A 23,207-nucleotide genomic window follows, 5' to 3' on the forward strand; every position below is an offset into this window, starting at 1 on the left:
AGGCTCCTGATGCTGCAGGGGAACCCGCCGGCAGCGGCACCAGGCCCAGCGACCAGCAGCACATGGAGTAGCCGCTCATCTGCGGAGAGCCCATCGCCCCCCCCGCCGCCATGGCAACGCAGGATGGTTTCGCGGCAGGTAAAGGGCTGCAGCAGGCTGGAGGCTTCTTCAGGCAGGGCTTGTTGCAAAATCCTGCTCCTGCAGCCTTTGCCTGCACCGGCAGTGACAGTGCCCAGGAATGCTGCTCGGCTCAGGGAGGCAGAGCGCGTACAAAAGCTGCATTCGGAGCGCTGGTCACGAGGCCCCGGAGATGCTGGCAAGTGCAGCAACTATTCTTCATGCTGTACAAGTGAGGGCCCAGCCTTAGAGTCTGGGTAATGGGGAAGACGTCGGCCAAGGCAAGGGGCAGGGAAGCATGCTGTGTATAATTTTGAATTTTCAGGAACCGTCAAGAGCAGAAATTTTTTGAGGCAGGCCATGTTTATGTTGGTTTGGGGTGTGTGTGCTTTAAAGAAAGCAGGGAATAAACACCTGTAACAGTGAAACAGAACAAAGGAGAATGTTTGGATGGACAATTTGCATCCTATAGATACAGTAATCAAATAATCCCACTGAACATTGGGCACATCTAATGGAGAGTGCAAACCTTCTTTTAGTTATAACACCTGGTGATTGTGTCTTTGTACTTCCTTTGTTGTGAAGTGAAAAAAAAAAAAAACAAAACAACAAAAAACAACCCAAAATTGAGTGAGAATTACAGAAACAAAGGACTTTCAAACTAGCTTTGGAAACCATCTACTTATTAGACATTGTCATATTCTAGAGACGACTGTGTGTTGCCTAGCCTTTGAAAGGAGGGGAAAGAAGTCCTGTAGCCGTGTCTGGGCAACCAGTAAAACACATGCAAATTTATAGAATGTTCAGCTGTCAAAGTGCTGGAATACAAGTGCCTCACCAAGCGGAATAGTGTGAGGGCAAACGCACCATGGCAGAGGCCAGGACTGCAGACCACTACTGGTATGTGTCATGGTTTAACCCCAGCCAGCAACCGAGTCCCACACAGCCGCTCGCCCACTTCGCCTGCACGGGGAGAGAATCGGAAGAGTAAAAGTGAGAAAACTCGTGGATTGAGATAGAGGCAGTTTAACAGGTAAAGCAAAAGCTGTGTGCACAAGCAAAGCAAACCCAGGGATTCGTTCACCACCTCCCCTGGGCAGGCAGGGGCTCAGCCGTCCCCAGGAGAGCCGGGCTCCCTCACACATAACGGTGACTTGGGCAGACAAACGCCGTCACTCCGAACATCCCCCCCTTCCTCCTTCTTCCCCGGCTTTGCATGCTGAGCATGACCCCACAGGGCCTGGAGTGTCCCTGGGGTCAGTTGGGGTCAGCTGTCCCGGCTGTGTGCCCCCCCAGATCCTTGTGCCCCCCAGCCTGGTGGCTGGTGGGGTGGGGTGAGGGGCAGAAGAGGCCTTGGCTCTGTGCAAGCACTGCTCAGCAGTAACGAAAACACCTCTGGGTCATCAACACTGTTTTCAGCACACATCCAGAACATAACCCCATAGTAACTACTGTGACGAAAATTAACCCTATCCCAGCCAAAACCAGCATAGTGTGTTAGTCTTCCATGGAGAAAGGGTGTCTGTTTTTTCTTCTCCATATCAAATGCAAAATCAAACACAAAAAGGAAGCCTGCAGAGGGTAGAAGCAAGGACAGATAGCCTGGGAGGAATACAGAGAAACTGTCCAGGTAGCCAAGGATCAGAATAGGAGAGCCAAAGCCCTGATAGAACTAAATCTGGCCAGGGACATCAAGGGCAAGAAGAAAATCTTCTATAGGTATGCCAGTGATAAAAGAAAGACTAGGGGAAATGTGGGCCTCTCCTCAAGGGAATGGGAGACCTGGTTACTTGGGATACGGAGAAGGCTGAGATACTCAATGAATTTTTTGCCTCAGCCTTCACTGGCAACGGTTCCAGCCACACTGCCCAACACACAGAAAGCAAAGGAGGGGACTTTGAGAATGAATAATTGGCCGCTGTAGGAGAAAATCAGGTTCAAGACCATCTAAGGAACCTGAATGTGCACAAGTCCATGGGACCTGATGAGATGCATCCATGGGTCCTGAACTAGCAGATGAACTGGCTAAACCATTTAAGGGGGCCTACAGGAAAGATGGGGAGGGACTATTTATGAGGGAGTGTGGTGAAAGGAAAAGGGGTAATAGTTTTAAACTGGAGGAGGGTAGATTTAGATTAGATATTAGGAAGAAATTCTTTCCTGTGAGGGTGGTGAGGCACTAGCACAGACTGACCAGAGAAGCTGTGGCTGCCCCCTCCCTGGGAGGGTTCAAGGCCAGGCTGGACGGGGCTGGGAGCACCCTGGGCTGGGGGAAGGTGTCCCTGCCCATGGCAGGGGGGCTGGAACTAGATGGTCTTTAATGTCCCTTCCAACCCAAACCATTCTATGATTCTATGATTCTATGTTGCAAATTTGAGTAATTTGTACTCTCCTTATTTTAAAGCTAAGTACCATTCTCCAGTTGCTGTCTACTGTGGGAGCATTCCCAAATTCAAACCCAGATACATAGCTCTGCGAGGCGGAAGCATTGATTCAAACTTGCAGTTTTGTGGCAGCAGATGGACCAGTGAAGAAGAAGGTGAGGACAGAAAGGGGTTGAATATGTAATGATGGCCTCAGCCAGATGAAAAAACACTGAATTAAGGGAGAAATTGTCCGTGGAGGTCAGTCCTCATGTGCTGACTCTGTGTCAGAGTAGGTGTCTGACAGAGAGCTGCAGATCATCCTGCCCTCCTCCAATGGTGCGCATGGAACTATCATTAGTTCATTATGTTTTCTCCTTTATCAACAGTAGCCAAATCACTGCTACTGCCAGCCAGGACAGGGGCTGTGCCCCAACTGGCTATAAATTGGGCATGGTAATGAGATGTGAGTTCTGTTTCTATCCTTACTATCAATGTGTGGTTTCATCATAGGTAAATTCCCAGTTCTTCCTCTGCTTGCCCATCAGATCTGACCTTGAGGATGGGATGGTGCTGTAGAAATGCTGGCAAGGTCTGCCTGCTTGCTGAGATGTATTTATGCTTTCCAGAAATGCCAGTAGCACTGTGTGGGTCTTTACTGGTAGTGTTCACAGAAGCCAAGTCCTGAAATGGGATTTTTTTTTTCCCTCTTAACAGTGGGGCCTTCAGCCTCTCTTTCCTGGCTTGCTAACTCAATGTTGTTCAGAAGAATTAAACTGATGCTAGGTTTATGAAAAATAAAAATAAACCGATCTTCTGAATGATTAAAAAACCTTGAATGCCTCACTCACTCGATGAGTTGATTGTAAAGGTGTGAGGTCAACTAACTGACTTCTTCTCTTTTACCTATCTACAGCTTCTTTTCAGTCCATATTAACAACCCAGATGAAGCAGCAGCCGAGTTTATGGGATGAGAATGGAACTGGGAAACATCCATACCCAAGGGCCACCTCTCCCCTGGATGGCTGGGTCAGCAAAGCTAGTGTGCACGACCTCAGCAGTGGGGATAGAGTTGATGTTTCTCACCATTCCCACCAAGCCTTGAGCCAAGAACCCAAAGAGAGGGAGGTGAGCAGCACTGACTTGGGAACCATTCAGATCAAGGACAAGCTCAACATGAGGAGGATGTCTGAGGATCTGTTAGCCTCACAGAGAGGTAAGGTGGGAGCCTGCCCACTCTTCTTGATTTTTCCCAGCCTAGAGAGCTAGCTCACATTCCCAGGGAAGGGTTCTCCCCTACATGTGCCCCCCTGCAATAACCTGCCCGGCTCTCAGTCCCCTGCACAGCTCTCCTGTTGCTGTAGGGGTGTACATCTGTGGGTCAGGGAGAGGAGCAGGAGGGTGTATTTGCAGGTGACATTATGGTTAAGCACAGGCCCATGGTCTCCCTGTTGTTTGACAGGAGCCGAGATCATCAGGGTGTTCCTCTGGTGTCTCTGTGGAAGTGGGTAAGTGTCGTCCACTGGCCTGCTTCAGGTGACTGCCAGCATGAGCGTGTTTCCCTGTGGAGTTATTTAGAAGTTTCAAAAAAATCTGTCCACTGCAATATCCAGCTTCAGGTGCTTTAGGTTTGCATGCTGCCTCTATTATGCCCTGTGTCTCCACTTTGCAGGCCTGCCCGACTGCGATCACCCTAATGAGGTTACCCTGAAGCCAGTAGTTTCTGTGTCAGCTTCCCAGAGGACCCTGGTAGCCTCCAAGCCCATGCCTCCCATCCAGAACAGCCTTCCTTCCTCAGAGCCCAGCAGTATGAGCAACGGAGAGCAGGAGCATGGGGAAAACGGCACAGGCTGTGTTGACAGTGAAGGGAATAACAAGAAGTTGATGTCAGAGACAGAAGGATATAAAGTAAGGAAACCAAGCCAAATCACATGTGGTGCATCTTCAGTTTATTTCCTGTAGGCAGAGCTCTGAGATCTTTTCCTGTGGTGAAAGCCCAGGGAAGCAGCTGAACGAAGGAAGAGCTCAGCTGGACATTGTGCTTCAAGCTGTCTTTGCAACGTGTATACCGCAGACTTCATGTCCTCAGCGTATATCAATAAGAGAAGAGGTCTTTAAATAAGTTCTGTGCTCTCTAGTGACTCCTGCTATGTTTTATGTCTGAGAAAACACCAGCAATCAGTCGGAGCAACTAAATGTGTCTAATCTGGTCAAGCATATCCTTCTGCAGTTAGTAAAACACACGTATCTGTGATCATCTGTTGCAGACACACCAGTTTCTTGGTGGCTTTTTATATCAGCTCTGTCTGGTTTAGATGAAAAGAGATGTTTGCTGGAGCAGGCAGCCCTGCGAACTCAGCTTTAGGTTGTCTCAGCTTTTGAGTTGTACAGCCATGTCCTTCTGCACAGTTATCTCTGACAATATTTCTGGAGTTTGGTGCTTTCTGTGCAGCTTCATCCTCTCCCATGGGTTTGACCAGGGATAAGTGATGGGAACTGGCAGTTCTGGCCATGGGGAATGGAGTCCAGACCCCATCCACTCAGTTGCTTTTGCAGGAGGGGCAGAAGCTGCAGTTGTTTTGGTTTTGCCGTGGTGGGCAGAAGGCAGGTGAATAACAGCTTTTGTAAGAAGGATAACCAATAAAAGGCTAGTATACTTGCAGATACAGGGCCAAATGTATCCCTGACATGAACTCTCTTGGTTTCACTGGAGTCTGAGCAGTTCCTGATTTGGCTCTTTAGCTGTGACAGAATGATGGGTTACTAAGGATGGGTGTGTGTCTGCCCCCACTCCCTCCATCCCCCTTCCTAGCCATGGTATGGGGAGCCTGAAATAATTTCAGCAGGTGGAGAGACCTTACACAGAACAGCAGGGTAGGGAGCTCCGCTGAACTTCATAAATGACAGTAAGCCCAAGATGATGAATTGTATGAGAGCTGGAGAGCACTGAACATCCAGAGAGCACATGTAGGAAGGTCAGAAGCAGGAAAAAATTATGAGCTTGAGAAACCCGGGTTTTGACAGCGTGCAAAATGACTTTGTGGGGGCTTGGACAGAGTTCAGCAATGTCTGGAAGGTGCTTTGGGGACAGTGAGAGGGTAGTATTACCATGCCATCAGAAAGGCTAACAGAGGCAATGGTACCCCAGAACATCCTTATTCCAAGCAGATGGATGCCAGGTGGGAATGCAGCCACTACCAGAGCTGTGAGCAAGGGGAGAGAGCTGGCAACAGCATGGGACACAGTCTCTCCCTCACCATTTCCCCTTCCGTTGCCCATCCTAGGCCAAGCTGCTCCATCAGCTTGACTTTTCCTTCCAACTCATAGCTAAGAACATAGCTAAACTTCTTGTGGAATCAAAGGTGGAAGGATGGATACTCAGTCTGAGTGCTGTGTTCTGCTATTTCCAGGCTTCCCTGCCGCCCTTGCATTGCAGTGGTGGGGATGGGAAGAAGTCACTGGGAGTGGCTTTGATTCCCCCTATCCCCAAGTCAGCGAGACCATCTGATGCGGCTCCTGGCAGCACTGCAGTGCCTCTCCCAAGATCTCTGCACCAGGCTTTCCAAGAGGCCCTGGAGATGAGGTAAGCCAAGATGTCTGCTTCTCCAATGTGCTGTTCAGCTCACACTTCTTGTCTCATGAGGTTATTTTTCACAGACAGCTCTCCAATATATGTATGCAAACTTCTGTGAATTCACCATTTTGTGTGTCTGTAATGATCCAGCACAATGATCAAAACCAACACCATACACTCTAAGAGCAGGGATGGGGTGGTGGAAGGAGGAGGCAGGAACCTTAAAAGCTCTTAAGAACTCCTCTGCTGGACTCTGATATTGATTTATTCTGTAAACTTTGTGGTGCCATTTTGGAACTGGATTGCACAGGTCGGAATACAGCATCTGGTTTTGCACATGATCTTTGATTCCTGTACCTGCAAGAATATGTTAGGGCAAGTATTGGCTATTGTATAGCTCTCTGAAAATTCAGACACTGCTTCTGTAAATGTCAATTGTAACTTCTCTGTATCTGGGCCTTCACTGTGAAATGAGTGCCCAGATAAATCTTGGTTTATAGATATATAATTCCATAGGTGTTTAATATTTACATATGGTTTTAAGATCAAAGGGGGCAAGGTACTAGAGAACAGTTATAGGGCTGCAACTGATGGAAGGATTTGCTTGGATATGAGTGGGGAAATCTAGCTGTCAACCTTATCCTAGTTATAACAATAATTAAGGAGTCATCGAAATATATTTCCAATTTAAAAGCTTCAACATGGCTTTTAAAGTGCAATCTGAATATACTTACCTACCAGCTGAGTTGGAAAAACCCTTTTTCTTCTTGGAAGAGCAGGGAGGTATATTATTCTCAGGAGACAGCAGTGGTATTACCATGTGTAACAAGATACCGTCATCAGTTGGAGCCATGACCAAGCAAAGTTAGGCTTCTGCAGCGGTGTAAAGGCAGCTGCCCTCAATACTGACTTATGACTGGCCTAATGTCTCTTGCTGATTCAGAAAGGCTGTATATAACAGTGAGAGCAACTTAGCTCCAAAAGGAGAGATAGCAGAATTGGACAGAATTGGCCCAAACTGAAGAATGACTCCTGTGTTTCAGCTAGAGCTTGATGTGGTCTGTGTGACTCCAGCAACTGAAAAATTAATGGCAATTAATCAGCTTTGCATATTGTTGATTTTATGGGTTGCATTTCCTTCTTCATCAGAATGACCATGCTAAGAAAGTTTGCCTCCTTTACTGCTACACCCCCTTCTCTTTCAATCTCCTCATATATTCTTTTATCCTCAATTTTCTTAAGGCCAAGATCAGGCAGCAGAATTGAAGAGAAGACCCTTAAATCTCTAGGTAGGTACAGGGCATGGCTGTCCTAAAATGACCATAGGAATCCTGACCCATGGGTGGCAGTGTGAAAGTTCAGTTGAAAACAATCCTGTAACTTTTTTCAATTCCTTGTTGTGCTCAGATGGCTCCCCCAGAGCCCAGTCACTGGAAAATGTGCTCTGGCAATCCAGCATGGAGTTATGAATGACAGGAGCTGGAGGGGTACCTCGGGGCCCTGAAAATGCACAGCAGGAAAAGGAAATGTTCTACGACTTCATGCTTATACCTTTTATCTCCCTGCACGGTCTCTAATGTCACAAAGATTAGAGAAAAATAAGGCATTTCACATGAAATGAGAAATGTTCCCACTGCTTCCTCCTACACTTGAACCTTCCCTTGGAGCAGTTTCTGAACCAAACCCTTTGAAATCTGAAATAGATTCATCAACATTGCTCATTTTTGCACCGAGAGAAATAGTAAAACCTTGTCTGATAGGAAGTCCTTGTGAATTTTCCATTTACAGAGAAAGAGACTTAAAAAAGATCCAGCCTATGCAGGATCTGAGCTTTCCACCCTCTTAAAGCACAGCCTATATTAAATACTGAGTAATGGATTGAGGTTTCCTTTGTGCAACTCATTTGCCTTAAACCACATATGCTGGGTTTATGATTACAGATCGCTTCCCCTACTCTATCTGCATATGTCAGTATTGCAAACTGAGGCTGGGGTAATAGGTGCTCACTGGCTTCTCTGCACTCTTCGCCTTGCATTATCGCTAGCAATAAGAGTTCTACAAGACAAAATGCAGTGTCTAGTGCATCTGTGTCAGCCAATACTTCTAAGCTGACAACCTCAGTGACACTGTTGCTGTCCCTTTGCCACCTGTGGGTTTGTGACGATAGGAGAGATGAGAATTTAACGAATAATTTTGCTGATGCAGAAAAAGGGATAAGATCCACTGGTTTCTCAGCTCAGCGTTCGTTCTGCCAAATAATGTGCATGCCCCATAGGAATGATTCCTTTATTGCTGGTATGCAGCTAGGATGCTGAGTGCAACTAGGGAGAAATATTGCTGAGTAAGTAAGGTGACATTTTTGCTGGTTGCATTCTGGACCAGAAATGAGCTATATTGTTAAACCATCTCTCTCTCTATTATTGGCCTGACCATTCTGCAGGGAAAAAAATCCTGATTTAAGAAAGTTATTCCTTTTTTATTGCTTGACTATCGCATGATTTTATCAACTGTGTAGCCACGTAAGGAGTGATTAGTTTCTCTGAGTTTTAACAGCAGTGTTGGAAAGTATTTCAGAATGACCAGCACCATGCTATTCCCATTAAGAAAATCAGCCTTTAGTCAGGCTGCCCAGAAAATGGGCTGATCTGCTACAATTGAGAATGAAACTCCTTGGGGAAGATGAATTCTCTAGCTTTAAGAATACAATTCTGGTTTTGGTAGCGCTCTAGGAATCCTAAGCTTTTTTAAATGCCCTCTAAAATATTCCAGCAAAGAGGAGGAAATGTCGATTCTTACCTCTACAAAGACATATAGCTATTAAAAAACAGGAGTTCTTTTAGTAACTGGAAAAAAGGAGGATGTTTACTAAAATCAAAGTGGATAGGAACAGATAAGAACCTTTTTGGCAAGGGCAATCTCCATCTCTCTGCTCTTCTCTATAAAGCACAGCTGCTCATCAGAAGCCAAGGACCAAGGCCTCTATCATGAAGTAGGTTTGAATCCAATGGCCAACACAGTAATGTTATTTCTGCTGCCAGCACAATATGGTAGTACCCCATCTGTTTGGAGAGGTTATATGTACCTTCCTGTTCTCATACACAATCTACACCCTTGTCTTACCAGAGCTCCAGACTCTGGAACCCATCTTGCCTGTTCTCCAGCATCATGTTGATGGTAATGTGAAGTCTGCTGGACATTTATGTGAACCTGTGCCCCCATTAAAAGGCCTCCCACTCAACCAGGCCAAGGGGATGGATGGTCTGACGAGCCCTCCCTTTCTGAGTGACAACGACTTGAAGTACAACAGTGGAAAGGTAAGGGCTAAGGACAGGGGTGAGCAGGCTTCCTTTTCAGCGACTGTTCAGTGCTTAGCATAAAATGTCACTGAAAATCATTATCTTCTTCTCTTGGGGAGCAGATTCTCTTGGGAATACATTGTACACATACAGAGAAATTGCTTGAGTATTTTCACTGGTGCAGAAGTCACTGGTTGGGAGATGGTGCTAAGGTTACACAAGAAGTATTCTTTATGTATGAAGGCAAGCTTAGAGCAGATCTGTATGGCAGAACAAGTTACGCATCAGTGAACATGTACAAAGTGCATGCTCAGAAGCAAAGAAGCAAAGTTGAGTACAATGTTGAGTGTTAGCAAGGCTGCAAACTAAAATGAAAGACCTTGCTTTTCCTTGGTTACCCTTCTTAATGTATATCACAGCCCTCTCATTGTCAATTTTTCTATTCGTTAAGACCAATGTTTCTCCAGCTTGTTTTCACATGACTCCTTTTTTTGAACTCATGTTCTCGGAGAGCAGCTGAGTACTTCAGAAGCAAGGAAGTGAGAAGCAGCTGCAATTACTGGCTATGAGCGTTAAGAAACAGCAAATTACCTCTCATTGCTGGTTATTGCAGATGGTTTTTATTCCCTCGCCCTGGCCTGTAGGAACTGAACTGCCTGTTCACTGGTAATGTGAGCCCTTCATATGTCTTAGAGCACTCCTGTGACTCTCTTGGTTCAAGCAGGGCTTCCTGACATAGATTGAGAAACAGCATCTTGGACCAGTGGAAGGGTATGGCAATGAAGTGTTATACATCACTGGATGTAACTGTATGCCAAGGTTAGGAAAGGAGGAATTCTTCTGGAACTAGTGGGATGTATATGGAGCCGCATTAAGGACTATGACACTTTACCACTGTGTTCCTGATAAGGTTTTGTATATGGTTCGTGTATCTCTCTTTATGCTCCATCATTTATTTCCATTGCAACTAGATCCATGTTGTCTTGTCCAAGTCAGCTCAAAATAAAATAGACGAGAAGCGACTGAGAGAAATGCAGCTTTTGCATAGAGAGAGGGAGAAAGAGATTGAAAAGTCTTTGCAGCTCCCTACACGGAGTGTTGACCCTGGGGATGCAGCTGAAGAAAGTAAGTGATTACTATAGTCATAGGCCTTGTTGTTCACTTGCTTGCTATTTGCATAGTGTTGCAAATGTCTATGAAATTGTTGCATCTGAGTGGAAGTTAGAATAGCATTTATTACCATTTTCCAAATTAAAATAGAGAGCTATGAAATGTCTAGTCCATGGCCCACGCTGAGGGAATCACAGAATACCACCTTCCCCCTGTCTCCTATAAAGTGTTTCAGACTTGGTAATTCTGTCTTGCAAACTGCTTTGAGGCTTCAGACTCTCTAAATGAGAGCAACCTCCAGGAAAGGTGGTTGGGTGGGTTCAGAGGAATGCTCTTCAACCAAGGTGCACACCAAGGTGCAAAAACCAAAATTAAATGATTTTAATTAAATCACAGAAGATCTTGCTCACGTGATAGGACAAATTAAACTGCTCATACCACTTCTTGCTGAGGAGCTCCCATTGCTGAGCCGTGCTGCAGCCCTTAGCCAGTGCTTATGTTTTACCCACACAAGCAAGCAGCGTTACTGACTTTGTTGCAGCTGACGGGCTCTGATTGTACTGCTGCACACCCCACCACGAGAGCAGCAGCAGGGACCTTATGAATCAGCAAACAGCCCAAAGGCATTGGACAAGGTTATCTGCTCTTGCTATTATTTTGTGAAGTACTGGTGAGGAGTGCTGAGGTGGGAGCCCCAGGAATGTAACTTCCCTATCTGGTTGGTTGCTGAAACAGGAAAGCAAAAGAAAAGCAGTACTGTTTTCCTCATTTCTTCGGGAAAGCATCACTGCATTCAATTTTAAACTAAATGAGGACAGACTTAGACTAGATATAAGGAAGAAGTTTTTTGCAGTAAGGGAGGTGAAACACTGGCACAGGTTGCCCAGAGAAGTTGCCGATGCTCCCTCCCTGGAAGCGTTCAAGGCCAGGTTGGATGGGGCTGTGAGCAACCTGGTCTAGTTGTAGAAGTCCCTGCTCATTGCAGGGGGGTTGGACTAGATGACCTTTAAAGGTCCCTTCCAACCCAAACCATTCTATGACTCTGATCACTGTTCCACATTAGTGTGCAACTGTTATGCTTGGAGTTGTTTGGGACAACAAAGGGATGTTTCCCAGCTCCAGCAAGATTTATAGCCCTTTCCAAGACCACTCTCCAATTTACAAGGTCCTTTTTGGTCTCTGCAGGCTTTGGCCTACCACCTGTCAATGGGACAGAGTCCGTTTCCCCCAGCATGAGCAGTGCACACAGAGAGAGCACTGGTACTGCCTTGAGGAAGCGGGACAACAGGCCCTCACTGCCCAGCATCCCCGTCGTCAGCCAGGGTGGCAGCTTCCCACGCAAATCCTCAGGTGAGCCCGCTCCGCTGCAGCCCCCACACCCCACCCCTCTTTCCTTGGACAAGGTGCACAAACTGCCTCATTCCTCAACCACAGGTAGGACCTTGGGTCCAAAGCCTGTTCTGAGGATTGACAGCAAACCTGCTTTGGATCCACTCCAGCTTGGTGGTACTGGAGCGGTTGGTGCTTAAAGATCCGTTGGGAATTTTAGCTGAATAAAGTAGTGGGATAGCCTTAAGCTCTAGCTTTCGCCCATACCGATAGTCCAAAATATCTGTCACTGCAGGGCTGATCTCTGGTGCAGCCTGGCTGTGCAGATCACTCTGCCCATATGTGTACCACTGATCAATTAGCCACTCACTGTCTTGGCCCTCTGCTTATGCTGATGTCTGGGTCTCCAGCCAGTGTTTCTGCTATAGCATCAAGGGTTGTCTCTGCACAGGAATTAGTGACTTGGTACAATCCTGCCGTTGCACCTACAAGTGCTTAAATGGCTTCTAGCCTCTCATCCCACTGCCTGCAACGCAAGCTGGGAAGAAGCAGTGTCTCTTCTGTCCCCCCACCCAAATATGGTGGCTGTGTAGCAGGCGACGTACAGGAGAGGTAGCCTGGTGCTCCCAGCCTGCTTGCTACCTGCAACAAATATGCAGCAGAGAGTGAGACAATAGTGATTCTTGTCTCTCCTTTGTGGGTAGCCTACCTCATGTTATGATCCCGAGTAGAGTGAGTTAAGAAAAAGGGAGCTAGAAATAATACTTTGAATGTTCTTTTCTAGTGATGCTACTCTGATTTTCAAAATTGACCAGAACTAGCCTGACATGGCTCTCCATTCATATTGAATGTAGTTGTGTATATCTACATACCTGTGCAGTGACATCACTGATGTAATTGACAGCAATATCGGTGACATCGAAATTAGTTCCCATCTGAATATTTTTGATTTTACAGTTTCTCCATCCTCCATACTTTGTAGAACATGCAAGGTAGCATAAAAACCCTACAGAGTCCATAGCAGTTCATCTAGATTCTGTGCAATATTTATACTCAATACTTTTACACAGCTCAGGTGTTTTCATTTACACTTTAGAAAATGTGCTTTTGAGTGCAAGACATGAAATTTTTGACCTATGGTGCTTCTGATGACAAATAGGTTTCATAACAAATGCATTTGTCATCTGAATTTTCCTATACCTTGTATATTTATCATCAAGAGAGTATGTTTGTCAACGATTTGCATTTATATTTACATATTTTTATTCTCAGTTCACATTTGGAAGGCTTTTTGTCACAACTATCTAGGCTAGAAATTGCATTTTTCCACAAGAGAAAGCTTAGGCATTGCACAGTTTGCAAACAAGTACATTTGATAACAAATAAATTTCACCTCAGCATCTTCGAAATACAGCCATTGGGTACCTCTGAAATAGTAAATATTCATAGCGCTTGGAAAATAGCAAAATCCATAAACTACTACTATCCCAATAGTATGCTAAAATGTAGGCACACTCAGCTGCCTGCTGTCTAGAATATTTGAAGTAAATGGAAGCAGAGGCACTGTCAGATTTAGAAGGTCAGGTATCACTGTTCCCTGGTGGTTGCCCCTTGGGGATTTGTCTGAGCCCATCAGGACTTGGCAGTTCAGGCTTAGTGCTCGCTGGGGGCAGCTGAGGGTGTTTCCTCAGAAAGTTACAGGGTGCCTCTGTCCCCAGTGCTCCAGGTAACAGGGAGGTGATGCGGGGAGGGGTGTGCACACCTCAGGAGCTTACTCCTGGGGTAGCAAGTCTCACTGGGCAGCACTGGCTCCCAGTGGGTGTGAGTTCTGTGGCACTATGAATCTGCAAGCTGGCTGTGGTACCTATATGGACTTGGGAGCTGGCTCTCTGCGTGCGATTTTCAGGTTTACACAAGGAGCTGGTGCCCAGCTGGGGGTGACTGGGAGATGGTTGGGTGCTGGGGAAAGCAATGAGCCAGACAGCAGAGAGGTCTCTAAACCAATGCCAGTCTGCACCCATACGTACTCTTGGCTGGGAGACTGGGTTGCAGTCTGCTCAGTGGCAGGGTGCCCTGCCTTCAGGGTATGTGATGCTGGTGTCTGACCCTCTCCTTACAGTGAACTCGCTGCCGGCCATTTCTCTGGACTTCCTGGACTGGGGAGAGGAGCTGGAGAATGGGGGCGCCTGGGAAGCCAGACCCTTCCCTAACCCACAGCAGGGGCTGCTCAATGCACTCACATGGCTCAGCAGTGACGACTGGTAAGACAGACCCCTGTTCACTCTTTCTCCCTCTCAGTGTAAAGGTAAGTTAGAAAGGTTTTTTCCCTAGTGCTTCAGAGCCCAGACAGCCCAGATGTGCAAAGGGAACTAGTGAAACTACTCCAAAGCAATCACAGGATAAAGATGTGAGAGCTGCCTTTTATTTGCCTCGGTCCGTAACAGTACTACAGCCACGACAGGTCCATGCTGTTTCCTAGTTTTGCCTTCTGGTCCATGAAATATTCAGGGAGGAGAGAAAGTTGTGGAACAAGATGATTTGCTGGCTAAATCCAGGATCAGGACAGAAGTGGTCTTGAGTTTAGAGTTTTGGGGGCCTCAGGCCACTGGCCCAGGTGGGACTGAGTAAGGATTTATCTCTGGTCCCACTGCTGGCAGCAGTAGAAGGAGACGGGGCCTCCTGTGACCTCCTGCTTGTGAGTCCCAGGAGTGCCTACAGGGAGTTCCTATTTCTGAGGAATGGAGTGAGACATGGTGCAGAGTTTCTCAGCTGTAATTTCTCCTGGAGGCCTCATGGCAGAAGACAAGGAAAAGGAAAAAAAAAAACAAAACCAAAAACCTTTCAGAATCTTGCACTTTTAGAAGCCAACTTTTTCCTTCTCACTGCTTAATGTGGGCCAAAGATGTTTTGTGCATGATCACAGTGCCTCCTGAAATTAGGCACAGAGAGACTCTACAAATTTCAGGTGTTATTGGTTGCCTTTTTGGTTTCTGGGTCCGCATCCACTCACTGTGTCTCCGTTCACACAGGGATAACCATGAACAATCTTCCATGATGCCTTTCCTTGTACAATCACCTTGTTTCGTCCCTCTCCCCTTTCTCTTCCCATTCCTGTTTGTTGCCCCGTGAGGTGCAGAGAGCTGCTGCAGGTGCGGGGGGTCAGGGTTACACTCAGGGACCCCAGTGGGGACAGGTCCCCAGTTGGGCCTTGCAGCCTTGGTGAACCATCATGTGCCTTCATGTAGCTCAGGTCCTTCACAAAGAACGTGCCAAATGAGGTAGATTTTTTGTACATTTAACTAACATGTTTCTGTCGTCGGTGTTATTTTAAGCAGGGAAAATCAAGCATTTCAGCTGTTCTTGCCCAGGTGTGGCATCTTTTAGGACATAGTGCCTTTTTTGGGGGGGGGTGGGTGGGGGCTGTGGACTACATTGCAGAATGCAAACTCAGCTATGGAACAGCGGTGCAGACTCTCTCTCATGAACTGCCCTCTAGGGATGGCAGAGAGGGAAAGTGCCCCAGAAACAGCCAGATGGGTCTATCTCGGGTACAGGGAGAGTGCAAGAAGCAGAAACATGCCACAGCCTCCCAGCTTCTAGGAAGCAGTGACATAGGGACTTCATGTGCCAGGGATTTCAGAAAGGCTGTCTTGTTTAGTGGCCACAAATTAACCCATCCTCTCGCAAACCATCTATTTGCGTTTTGGATTTATGTATGCTCTTGACTGCCATAGCATCCTGTGGCAATGAGCTCCATAATTTAATTAAGTGCTGTATGAGAAGCACCTCCCTTTTTTTGTTTGAGCTGACATGCTGGTAATTTCAGAGGGTGCTGCCTCGTTCTTAGGTGGTGAGAAAAATCAATCTTTTTGGTAATTACCTTTCAGGCAGCAGAAGGCAAGGGGACTCTTCAGCGTCAGATGCCTGGCTATCTGCCACTCAGAAGTCCTTCTTCATACACTTCATGATTTTTCCTTGGCAATTATCAAAGAGGTAAGAACATTGTGTTTAATTGTGTCTCGTGTACCTTGTCCATGGGGTGCAGAGTAGATACGTGCTTGTTCATGTTCATGTGTGCTCAGTGTCTGCCTTCATTACTATTTTTAGATCTCATTTTTCTAATAGCTATGTCACCTATCTCTAGGACCTGTCTGTACATACAGCTGTATTTATTGGTATGTAGGGCATCTATCTGTCTCCTCTTTGAGCTAAGTGTCATTATAATGCAATATACAAATGCAGAAACTGAGACACTAACCAGGTGTTTTGCAACACCCAGATCTCTGCCCAAGTGGTAATTAAATGCTGCAGCTTTTGCCTCCCAGCTTCCTCCCACTTCCTCCTCCTCCTCAGCACCCTGGGGGATTGACTGCAGGTACTTATTTTCTAGTGTTTCCTGATATCTTCTCCTTGTTCCTTTCTGTGTGCTTTTTGGTAATTTGCCCTTTCCATTGACCTGTTGCCTCCCTGCACCAGTGGAATTTTGGACTGCAGCCAGTGGGTGCTTGGAGTGGCCTGTCTGTGGGTTTGCAGGGCAGGCACGCACAGCTTTGCTATCTCAGCTCTCAGTTATTAGAGAGGTCTCAGCCTAAGCTCATTACTAGCATCTGTGGCTATATTTCCAACTTGGCACTTGTCTGTGTCCTGGGCCAGCTGCCTTGTACTCTTACTACATAATTGTCAAATATATTAAGTTTTCCTTTGCTTGCAGAAGACAGTAAGACTTAGCTTATTTCTATGAAAATCAGTCCTTCTATCCATTTTTTAATGATGTTGGAGGCTTGAATGCCCCTTGTGTTGTTGGACTCTTCAAACATTTCTGTTTGGATATGCAGGACTCAGATTCTCCCACTCTGACATAAGGGTTAAGAGAAGAAGCCCCTTCATCTTAGCTCATCTGATTTTTATATCCCTTTTATATTTCTGAGGAAATTTCCTCCTCTCTGTTCTACATTGATGTGCAGAGACGTCTTTCAGCTTTCATTTCACTCCAGTCCCAGATTCTGCTTTCACATGCACTTTCTAGCACTTGTGTTGTTCATTTTTATTAACAGGCCCAACTAAGTCTGGCAGCAACAACCCCTGGTCTGTCCTTCAAAATATTTTTCAAATGAAACACATGACACTTAGATGCTTCTTCCTTACCCTTGTGGGAAGAGCCTTTTGGAAGCAGGGATCACTCCAGAGCTGCACTGAATGCTGTAAAACCCCACTGATTGTAGCTGTAATTGTGTGTGATTTCCACGATCCTTGAGTGCCTTGAGCCCAACAGCTGGGGTTCTCCTGAGCAGATGGAGCCACAGATGGACTCAAGTCCCTGCTGTGAATCAGTCTGTAGACTTGAGCCCATATTTTCTATTTCCTCGTTGAGTGCTCAAACTGCCAGTGCTGCATTTTTGGACAGGAGAAAAGTACTACTTTTCTTCTATCTTGTCTTTATGAATTGTGCCTTTTTAGTTTAAAAGCAGCCTTTGCTTTATTTTTTTTTTTTTTTGTATGTTAGTTTTCAACAAAAGGGCCTAAAATCAAAGCAGTATACCTTATGGGCTAAGTAGCACACTTTGTTCTAGGTGAAACAATATTTTTTAGGCCTGCAGTCTCATTAAAATTGTATTTTATAAGCAGGCCCAAGGCCAGAGAAAAAGTTGGTATCAGAGTGTGCTTCTGTGCTTGTGGTCTTCTCCTCATATGTTCCACCTGGACACAGAGAGAATTCTTGCTGCTTCCTGGGACTTTTGTCTAGTGGAACTTATTTTCTTTACAAGGTGATTCTTACCTTTCCCTTCATGACTACCCCCAGGTGAATAACCTCCGCTCGAAGGTATCTTACTTGGCAATCGTCACTCTTGGAGAGCTCTTCAGGACCATGAAGAAGCACATGGACCATGAAGTGGATGAGATTGTTCGGGTCTTGCTCCAGAGGATGGGGGACTCCAGCAAGTTCATTCAGAAAGCATCCAATCGATCCCTGGAGATCATGGTGGAGAATGTGACTCCTGCCCGAGCAATGACTGCTCTCATAGCTAGTGGAGTCCAGTAAGTTGTTCTTAGTGATATCCTTCACCTTAAATTGTGTGGGTAGGGGGAAGGCATGGGAGGCAGAAGGGAAACGATAGGAGCGAAGGGTTCTTTCTCCTGCATCTTCTGTGAACTCGGTGATTAGATCCTCTGATCAACCTTGTTGCTTCCTCTTGTCATCTCCTTCCGTCCTACTACAGCCTGTTTATTCTCACAGTCAACACTGTCTAGACGTGGTGAATGATGGGGAAGTGAAAGTCCCGGCAAAGGGTGGTGACATAGCCTTGTGGCTTTGTGGGAAGAGGGACAATGGCAATTCCAGCAGTGAGCGCCCTTTGATATTTCACAACGCTAACCACAGAGGGGCTGGGAAAACTCATGCATCATCATTATGCTATTAACTTGAGAAATAAGGAGGCTAATTGCTGAGACATGGAGCATGTCAGGGAGAACCTGCTGGGTGCGGCACAGCCTGCTCAGCTCCTGCTGAGAAGTCTGTCTGACTGTCGTCTCCTCAGAGCTCCACTTTCTATTCAAATTGACGCTGCATGTTAGTCTTGAGATGGTGAGTCACTTTACAGGCGCCTTCACAGGCTGACTCCCATGGGATAGCTGAAGCAAATGCTGCCTTAAAATATTAGAGCTATGACTGGTAGTTTCCAATAGGCACCCTCTAGAAAGGACAACCTGGCTAAAATGACTGCTATTATTTTCTCAGCTTTTGGAAAGGGTAAAACATTCAAATGTACCTCTTGCCAAACCTCAAAGAACAAACTGGCTGCATTACTGAATATTCTGCAGCTTCATGCCCCACAGGGTTTTCTCCTCCTATTTTTTTTTTTTCCCAAGCATATACAGATTTGGAGATAAACAAGTGGAATAAGCTTCAATCCTGCCACAGCTCTGTGTAGTGGGAGCCCTCTGATGAGTCAGCATGAATTGTCTTTCATTTACCTCTTCCTCGGAGCTGATTTTGGGAAAGAAATTTGAGTTTCTGATAGTCCAGGGACACTGAATTCCTCCCACTTCCTTGCAGGTTGTCCCTCTGAACAGTGCCAACTTTGTATTTATCTGAGGACGGAATCTTCTGCAGGTGGCTAAAATTGCAGGGAGAACACAAGCCTCCTTCCCCCAGCAATGACAGGCAACACGCTATGACCGAGGCCTGTGTTTCTGGCCCTCCTTTTTCCTCTGCCCCAGTGTCTGTTCTCCTGTTTTCAGGCACCGCAACGTCCTGGTGAGGAAGTGTGCGGCCAAACACCTACTGACCACGATTGAGCAAATCGGAGCCGAGAAGCTCCTGTCGGGCACTCGTGACAGTACCGAGCTGCTGGTGCGCATAGTGGTGAAGCTTGCTCAGGACTGTCATCAGGACACAAGGTGATGACCTTCATTTCACCACCTAAGATACGAAAACTGTTTGATATCTGGCTATAAATGATAAAACCAGAAGGTAATGTAAATATTAAGAAAGTGACTTCACAGTGTGGATAACATTGTCTAGGGAAGTGACTCTACTAGGTAACATGAGGCTGTACAGCAAGAATTCCTGTGACTTAAATGATTCTTTATTCAGATCAGTTAAGCTCAGGTTAGTCAGTCAAACAATTTTGCTTAGTCTTATGTGTACAGTGCAAAGCTGAAACACTGCCCACTGTTCACCGCTGAAGGATCCCAAGCATTTATTTCTGATAAGGTTAAGACTGTCCTAAAAAATTCCAGCTGTCTTTAGCCAATGTATTCAGTCTTTCTAGACCTCCTCTGTGGCTTTAGTTGCCTATGATAGTCATAAATTTTTCTTCACAATTGTTGTATAATGTTGTCTGTGGCTGAACAACCTCCAAATATCCTCTTTAAAATAGCCGTAGTTTCATAGTAGCAAAACCAAACCAAACCACCAAAAACCCCTTACTTTGATTAATTTAAATTCCCATTAATAGATGGCAAGAACACATGAGCTAGCTCATGTGTGCATACATATAGCATAGAGTAATGAATAGTAAGCATGAGGTGATTTGTCCTAGCTTTTCTGCCAGTTAAAGGAAGCTAAATTACTGTGTAATGGCAGCAAGACACTGCAAATAAGCCATGGCAGCAAAGCAGGAGATGCACTTTGCTTGTCCCATGGGAACCTTTGATCCCACAGAAGTCTACCCACAATTTCAATGTGAAATTGCATTTTCCTGTTACCTTGTGTTCTCCTCTTGCCTCTTATATTCAGCTGGAAGCATTGTGCAGTGACTACAAGGGGAGACAAATCTCTCTCTTGGCTGAATAGGTAATACCTTCTCATGAAGTTATTGCAGGTGATGAGTTTAAAATATCTGCTTATTCTATTAACACTTTTATTTATTCACAAGGGAGAAAAGACAGTAGTAGTCTGTATTAATTTCTCTCTTTCCTGTGTTAGGTGTTATGGACGGAAGATGCTGAATATATTGATGAATCATCAAAAATTTGAAAGGTATTTGAAACAGTCTGCACCCTCACGTGACTTGGAAGATATTATGGCAACACTTAAGCAGAAAGTAAGTGCTTGGCAAGACAAATGTCTCCTATATGCAAGTATTGACATTGCTAATATGAGATGAAACATACCTAATCTTTCTTTATCTCACTCTTCTTCCACTGAATCATTTTGCTCCTGGGAATGAACTGTTGATCCTCAGCCTCTTTATCTGCAGGCAGTGAAGGAACTACTATTGTAAGAAATAAAGTGGGTGTATTTTGAATATCAGCCACAAACAGGAGAGAGAAGTAGGAGAAAATGGTTTTACTTTCAAGCATAAAAACCACAACACTACACTCCCTCCCACCCCAATAAAGCAATGAAATGAGAATAGTGCTTCTAAAGATAATAGAGTCTTTGCAATGGACAAAGAAGCAGTAGTGCCAAGAAAATTTCCAAATATACAAAAGATGCACAAGGCAATCATAATCAGTACATATATTGTCTGTATTCTGGGAATACTGCCCTGCTGTCATGCACTGTGGAGCTGGAAGAAGCTTTGTGAATTCAGCATCCAGTGGAAAATCATCCTTTTTTTTTTTTTTTTTTCTCCATTCCTCTCCATTTACATTCTAGAAAGGAACGTGCCTTTATGCAGGAATAAGAAGAGTGAGTGTGAACCAAATCAACTCTCAGCACAATGTGCCAACCCCCAGAGAGTCCAATAGTTTCTCGTTGTTCTCTTTAGAAAGGCCTGTTCCCTACCAGTTTGGATTATTCCCATTTGTGCTCAAGACTAATGAATTCAGGGTTTTATACTGCTGCCCATTATGGTAGCACCAAAGCCTTGGGTTATTGAAAACAAATAGTAGACATCACTGAATTTCTGGCCTGTCTCCCTCTCTAAGTTATGAAATGTTTTCCTAAGCCTTTCTTGATAACAGTGATCCTGGTTATAACTTGTGTTTTAAATAAGTCATTTCCTATTTTATCTTCTATAGATTCATGTTTTTTTATATATATGTAGGGGATAGAAGACCATAAATGTGAACCTTCGTCTGATAAGGACTCCAGGAAGTCTAAGAAGAGTGGTTTGAGGATGCCCCAGGACAGTTTGTCTTCTGATGGACGGTACTGAGCACTTATGTTATATCTGACAAAGCACATGACAAGATTTACATATCTCTTCCTCGTTAAAATCTTTCTGGTGGAGATGAGCTGTACCAGAGATTGCCTCCTTGCCTGTCCTGGGTTGAGTGAGTGGTGGAGTTTTTTGGTGGCAGGGGAGGGAGCTATCGGGGCAGCCCCCTGTGAGAAGCTTCTCGAAGCTCCCCCAGCTCCAAGTCAGCTCCACTTCTGTTTGAAAACTGAGCCCATCAGCTGCGCCTCTGTGATAACGTATTTAAGAAGGGATGTGGTGACATACAGTGGGACTTGTGAGGAGGAGTTGCTGCAGCTGCGTGAACACCAAGGTCAGTGGAGGAACGGAGGAAGAAAGGAGGGGGGAGGTGTGCCAGAGCAGAGACCCCCCTGTATCCTGTGGTGAGATGGCAGGGCGACCCCCCCTGCCACCCATGAAGATCTACGGTGGAGCAGACATTGATTTATGGCCTGTGGCTCCTGCTTGCATGATCAAGGTGCTGTGCCCAAAGAAGGCTGGGGTCTCGTGGGAAAGGTAGTCCCGCTGCTGTAATTCAGTGCTGGGAGGATTGCAGCATGCAGGGGAGTCCCACGCTGGAGCAGCTCGGGAAGGGCTGCAGCCATGGGAGGGAATCCAGTTGGAGGAAGTTAGTGACCCATGATGGAGCAGTGTGGGGAATGCTGCGGCCCATGGGAGGGACTCATGTTGGAGAAAGTTTGTGGAGGACTGTCTCCTGTGAGAGGGGGACCACGATGGAGCAGGAGGAACAAGTTCCGGACACTCCCCTCACCAAAGATGAAGAAAGTGGCAGCGCTGACTGCACCCCCCATTCCCTGCCCCTGCACCACTGGGGGGAGGAGGTAGAGATATCGGGAGCAATTGGGAGCAGAACTGAGCCTGGGAAGAAGGGAGGGGTGGGGGAAGGTGTTCTCAAGATGTGGCAATGCTTCTCACTGTCCTACTCTGTTATGTGTTGTTAGTGTCTGTAGTAAATGTATGTTCTTTTTTTCCTTTCCCTAACAAGTCTGCCTCTTGCTCGTGATCATAAAGGGGAAATTTTTCCTCATCCCAGTCCTATCTCGAACCCCAAGCCTGGCTCTCTGTCCCTTCTCATTGCCAGAGGGGAAGGGAGAGAGAGCTGCTGCATTGTGGTTGGCTACCAACCAGGGCTAAACCACGACATTGCCCTACTAATCTTCCATGATAAAAAACCTTCTGCATTAGGCTGAACACAAATTATCTGGTTTTCCACAAAAAATTGAGAGAGAGGAAGAGACAGCCACCAGTTGCAGCTCAGAAGGTCCAGTGCAGTGATGAGGACAGTGTTGTGGAGGCTGTGAGAGGGTCATGTCTCTACTGTTTGACTTGGAACAAGTAATTTTAATCAGGGTATTCTTATCTGACTGGAGTCTTTTTTAGACAGGTGGTTTGATGAGAAGTCCCAGTCTAGAACCAAGATGCCATTCCCAAAAATAGCACTCCCCATGCATGTGACTTGGCCTGGCTGAATCATGGCTTTCTGACCCTCAAACAATACCAGACAATTCCTGAGCAGTTCTGGTCAACAGACAGCTCAATGTGGACTTTTTCTGTAGCTATTCGTGTCATTCAGACCTATTACTGGTTGGTTGGTGGACAGTATGTTTTTCTCCCCTGTGCTGCAGTCAGCATTCAAGATAGGAATTTGGTCCTTGCTGTCTCCACATGCCAACAGGAGATCTACTTGTACCTGTTCTCATCTGGTAACAGAGTGGATTTATTTAGATCTGTTGTGCTCAGTGGTGGCAGGAAGGTGACCGCACGCCTCACT

At 45.9% G+C, this 23,207-nt stretch overlaps 1 protein-coding gene across 2 annotated transcripts in view; it reads left to right on the top strand.

Annotated features, from left to right (window-relative positions):
• The window catches only part of TOGARAM2 (TOG array regulator of axonemal microtubules 2), a 53,982-nt gene that overhangs the window by 17,385 nt on the left and 13,390 nt on the right, over positions 1-23,207 (top strand). For both annotated transcript variants that reach the window (XM_032989311.2, XM_032989312.2), the window contains 15 exons: positions 3-138; positions 2,522-2,656; positions 3,397-3,696; positions 4,153-4,388; positions 5,891-6,063; positions 7,297-7,343; positions 9,178-9,368; positions 10,322-10,475; positions 11,646-11,810; positions 13,909-14,050; positions 15,677-15,782; positions 17,590-17,825; positions 19,029-19,187; positions 20,218-20,335; positions 21,284-21,387. In XM_032989311.2, coding sequence (XP_032845202.2) covers positions 111-138; positions 2,522-2,656; positions 3,397-3,696; positions 4,153-4,388; positions 5,891-6,063; positions 7,297-7,343; positions 9,178-9,368; positions 10,322-10,475; positions 11,646-11,810; positions 13,909-14,050; positions 15,677-15,782; positions 17,590-17,825; positions 19,029-19,187; positions 20,218-20,335; positions 21,284-21,387 — 2,294 coding nt within the window. In that variant the 5' untranslated portion in view covers positions 3-110. The remainder of the gene's footprint in view (positions 1-2; positions 139-2,521; positions 2,657-3,396; positions 3,697-4,152; positions 4,389-5,890; positions 6,064-7,296; positions 7,344-9,177; positions 9,369-10,321; positions 10,476-11,645; positions 11,811-13,908; positions 14,051-15,676; positions 15,783-17,589; positions 17,826-19,028; positions 19,188-20,217; positions 20,336-21,283; positions 21,388-23,207) is intronic.

This window comes from Tyto alba, unplaced genomic scaffold, assembly GCF_018691265.1.
Source record: "Tyto alba isolate M040663 unplaced genomic scaffold, T.alba_DEE_v4.0 Super-Scaffold_16, whole genome shotgun sequence".
Lineage (NCBI taxonomy): Eukaryota > Metazoa > Chordata > Aves > Strigiformes > Tytonidae > Tyto > Tyto alba.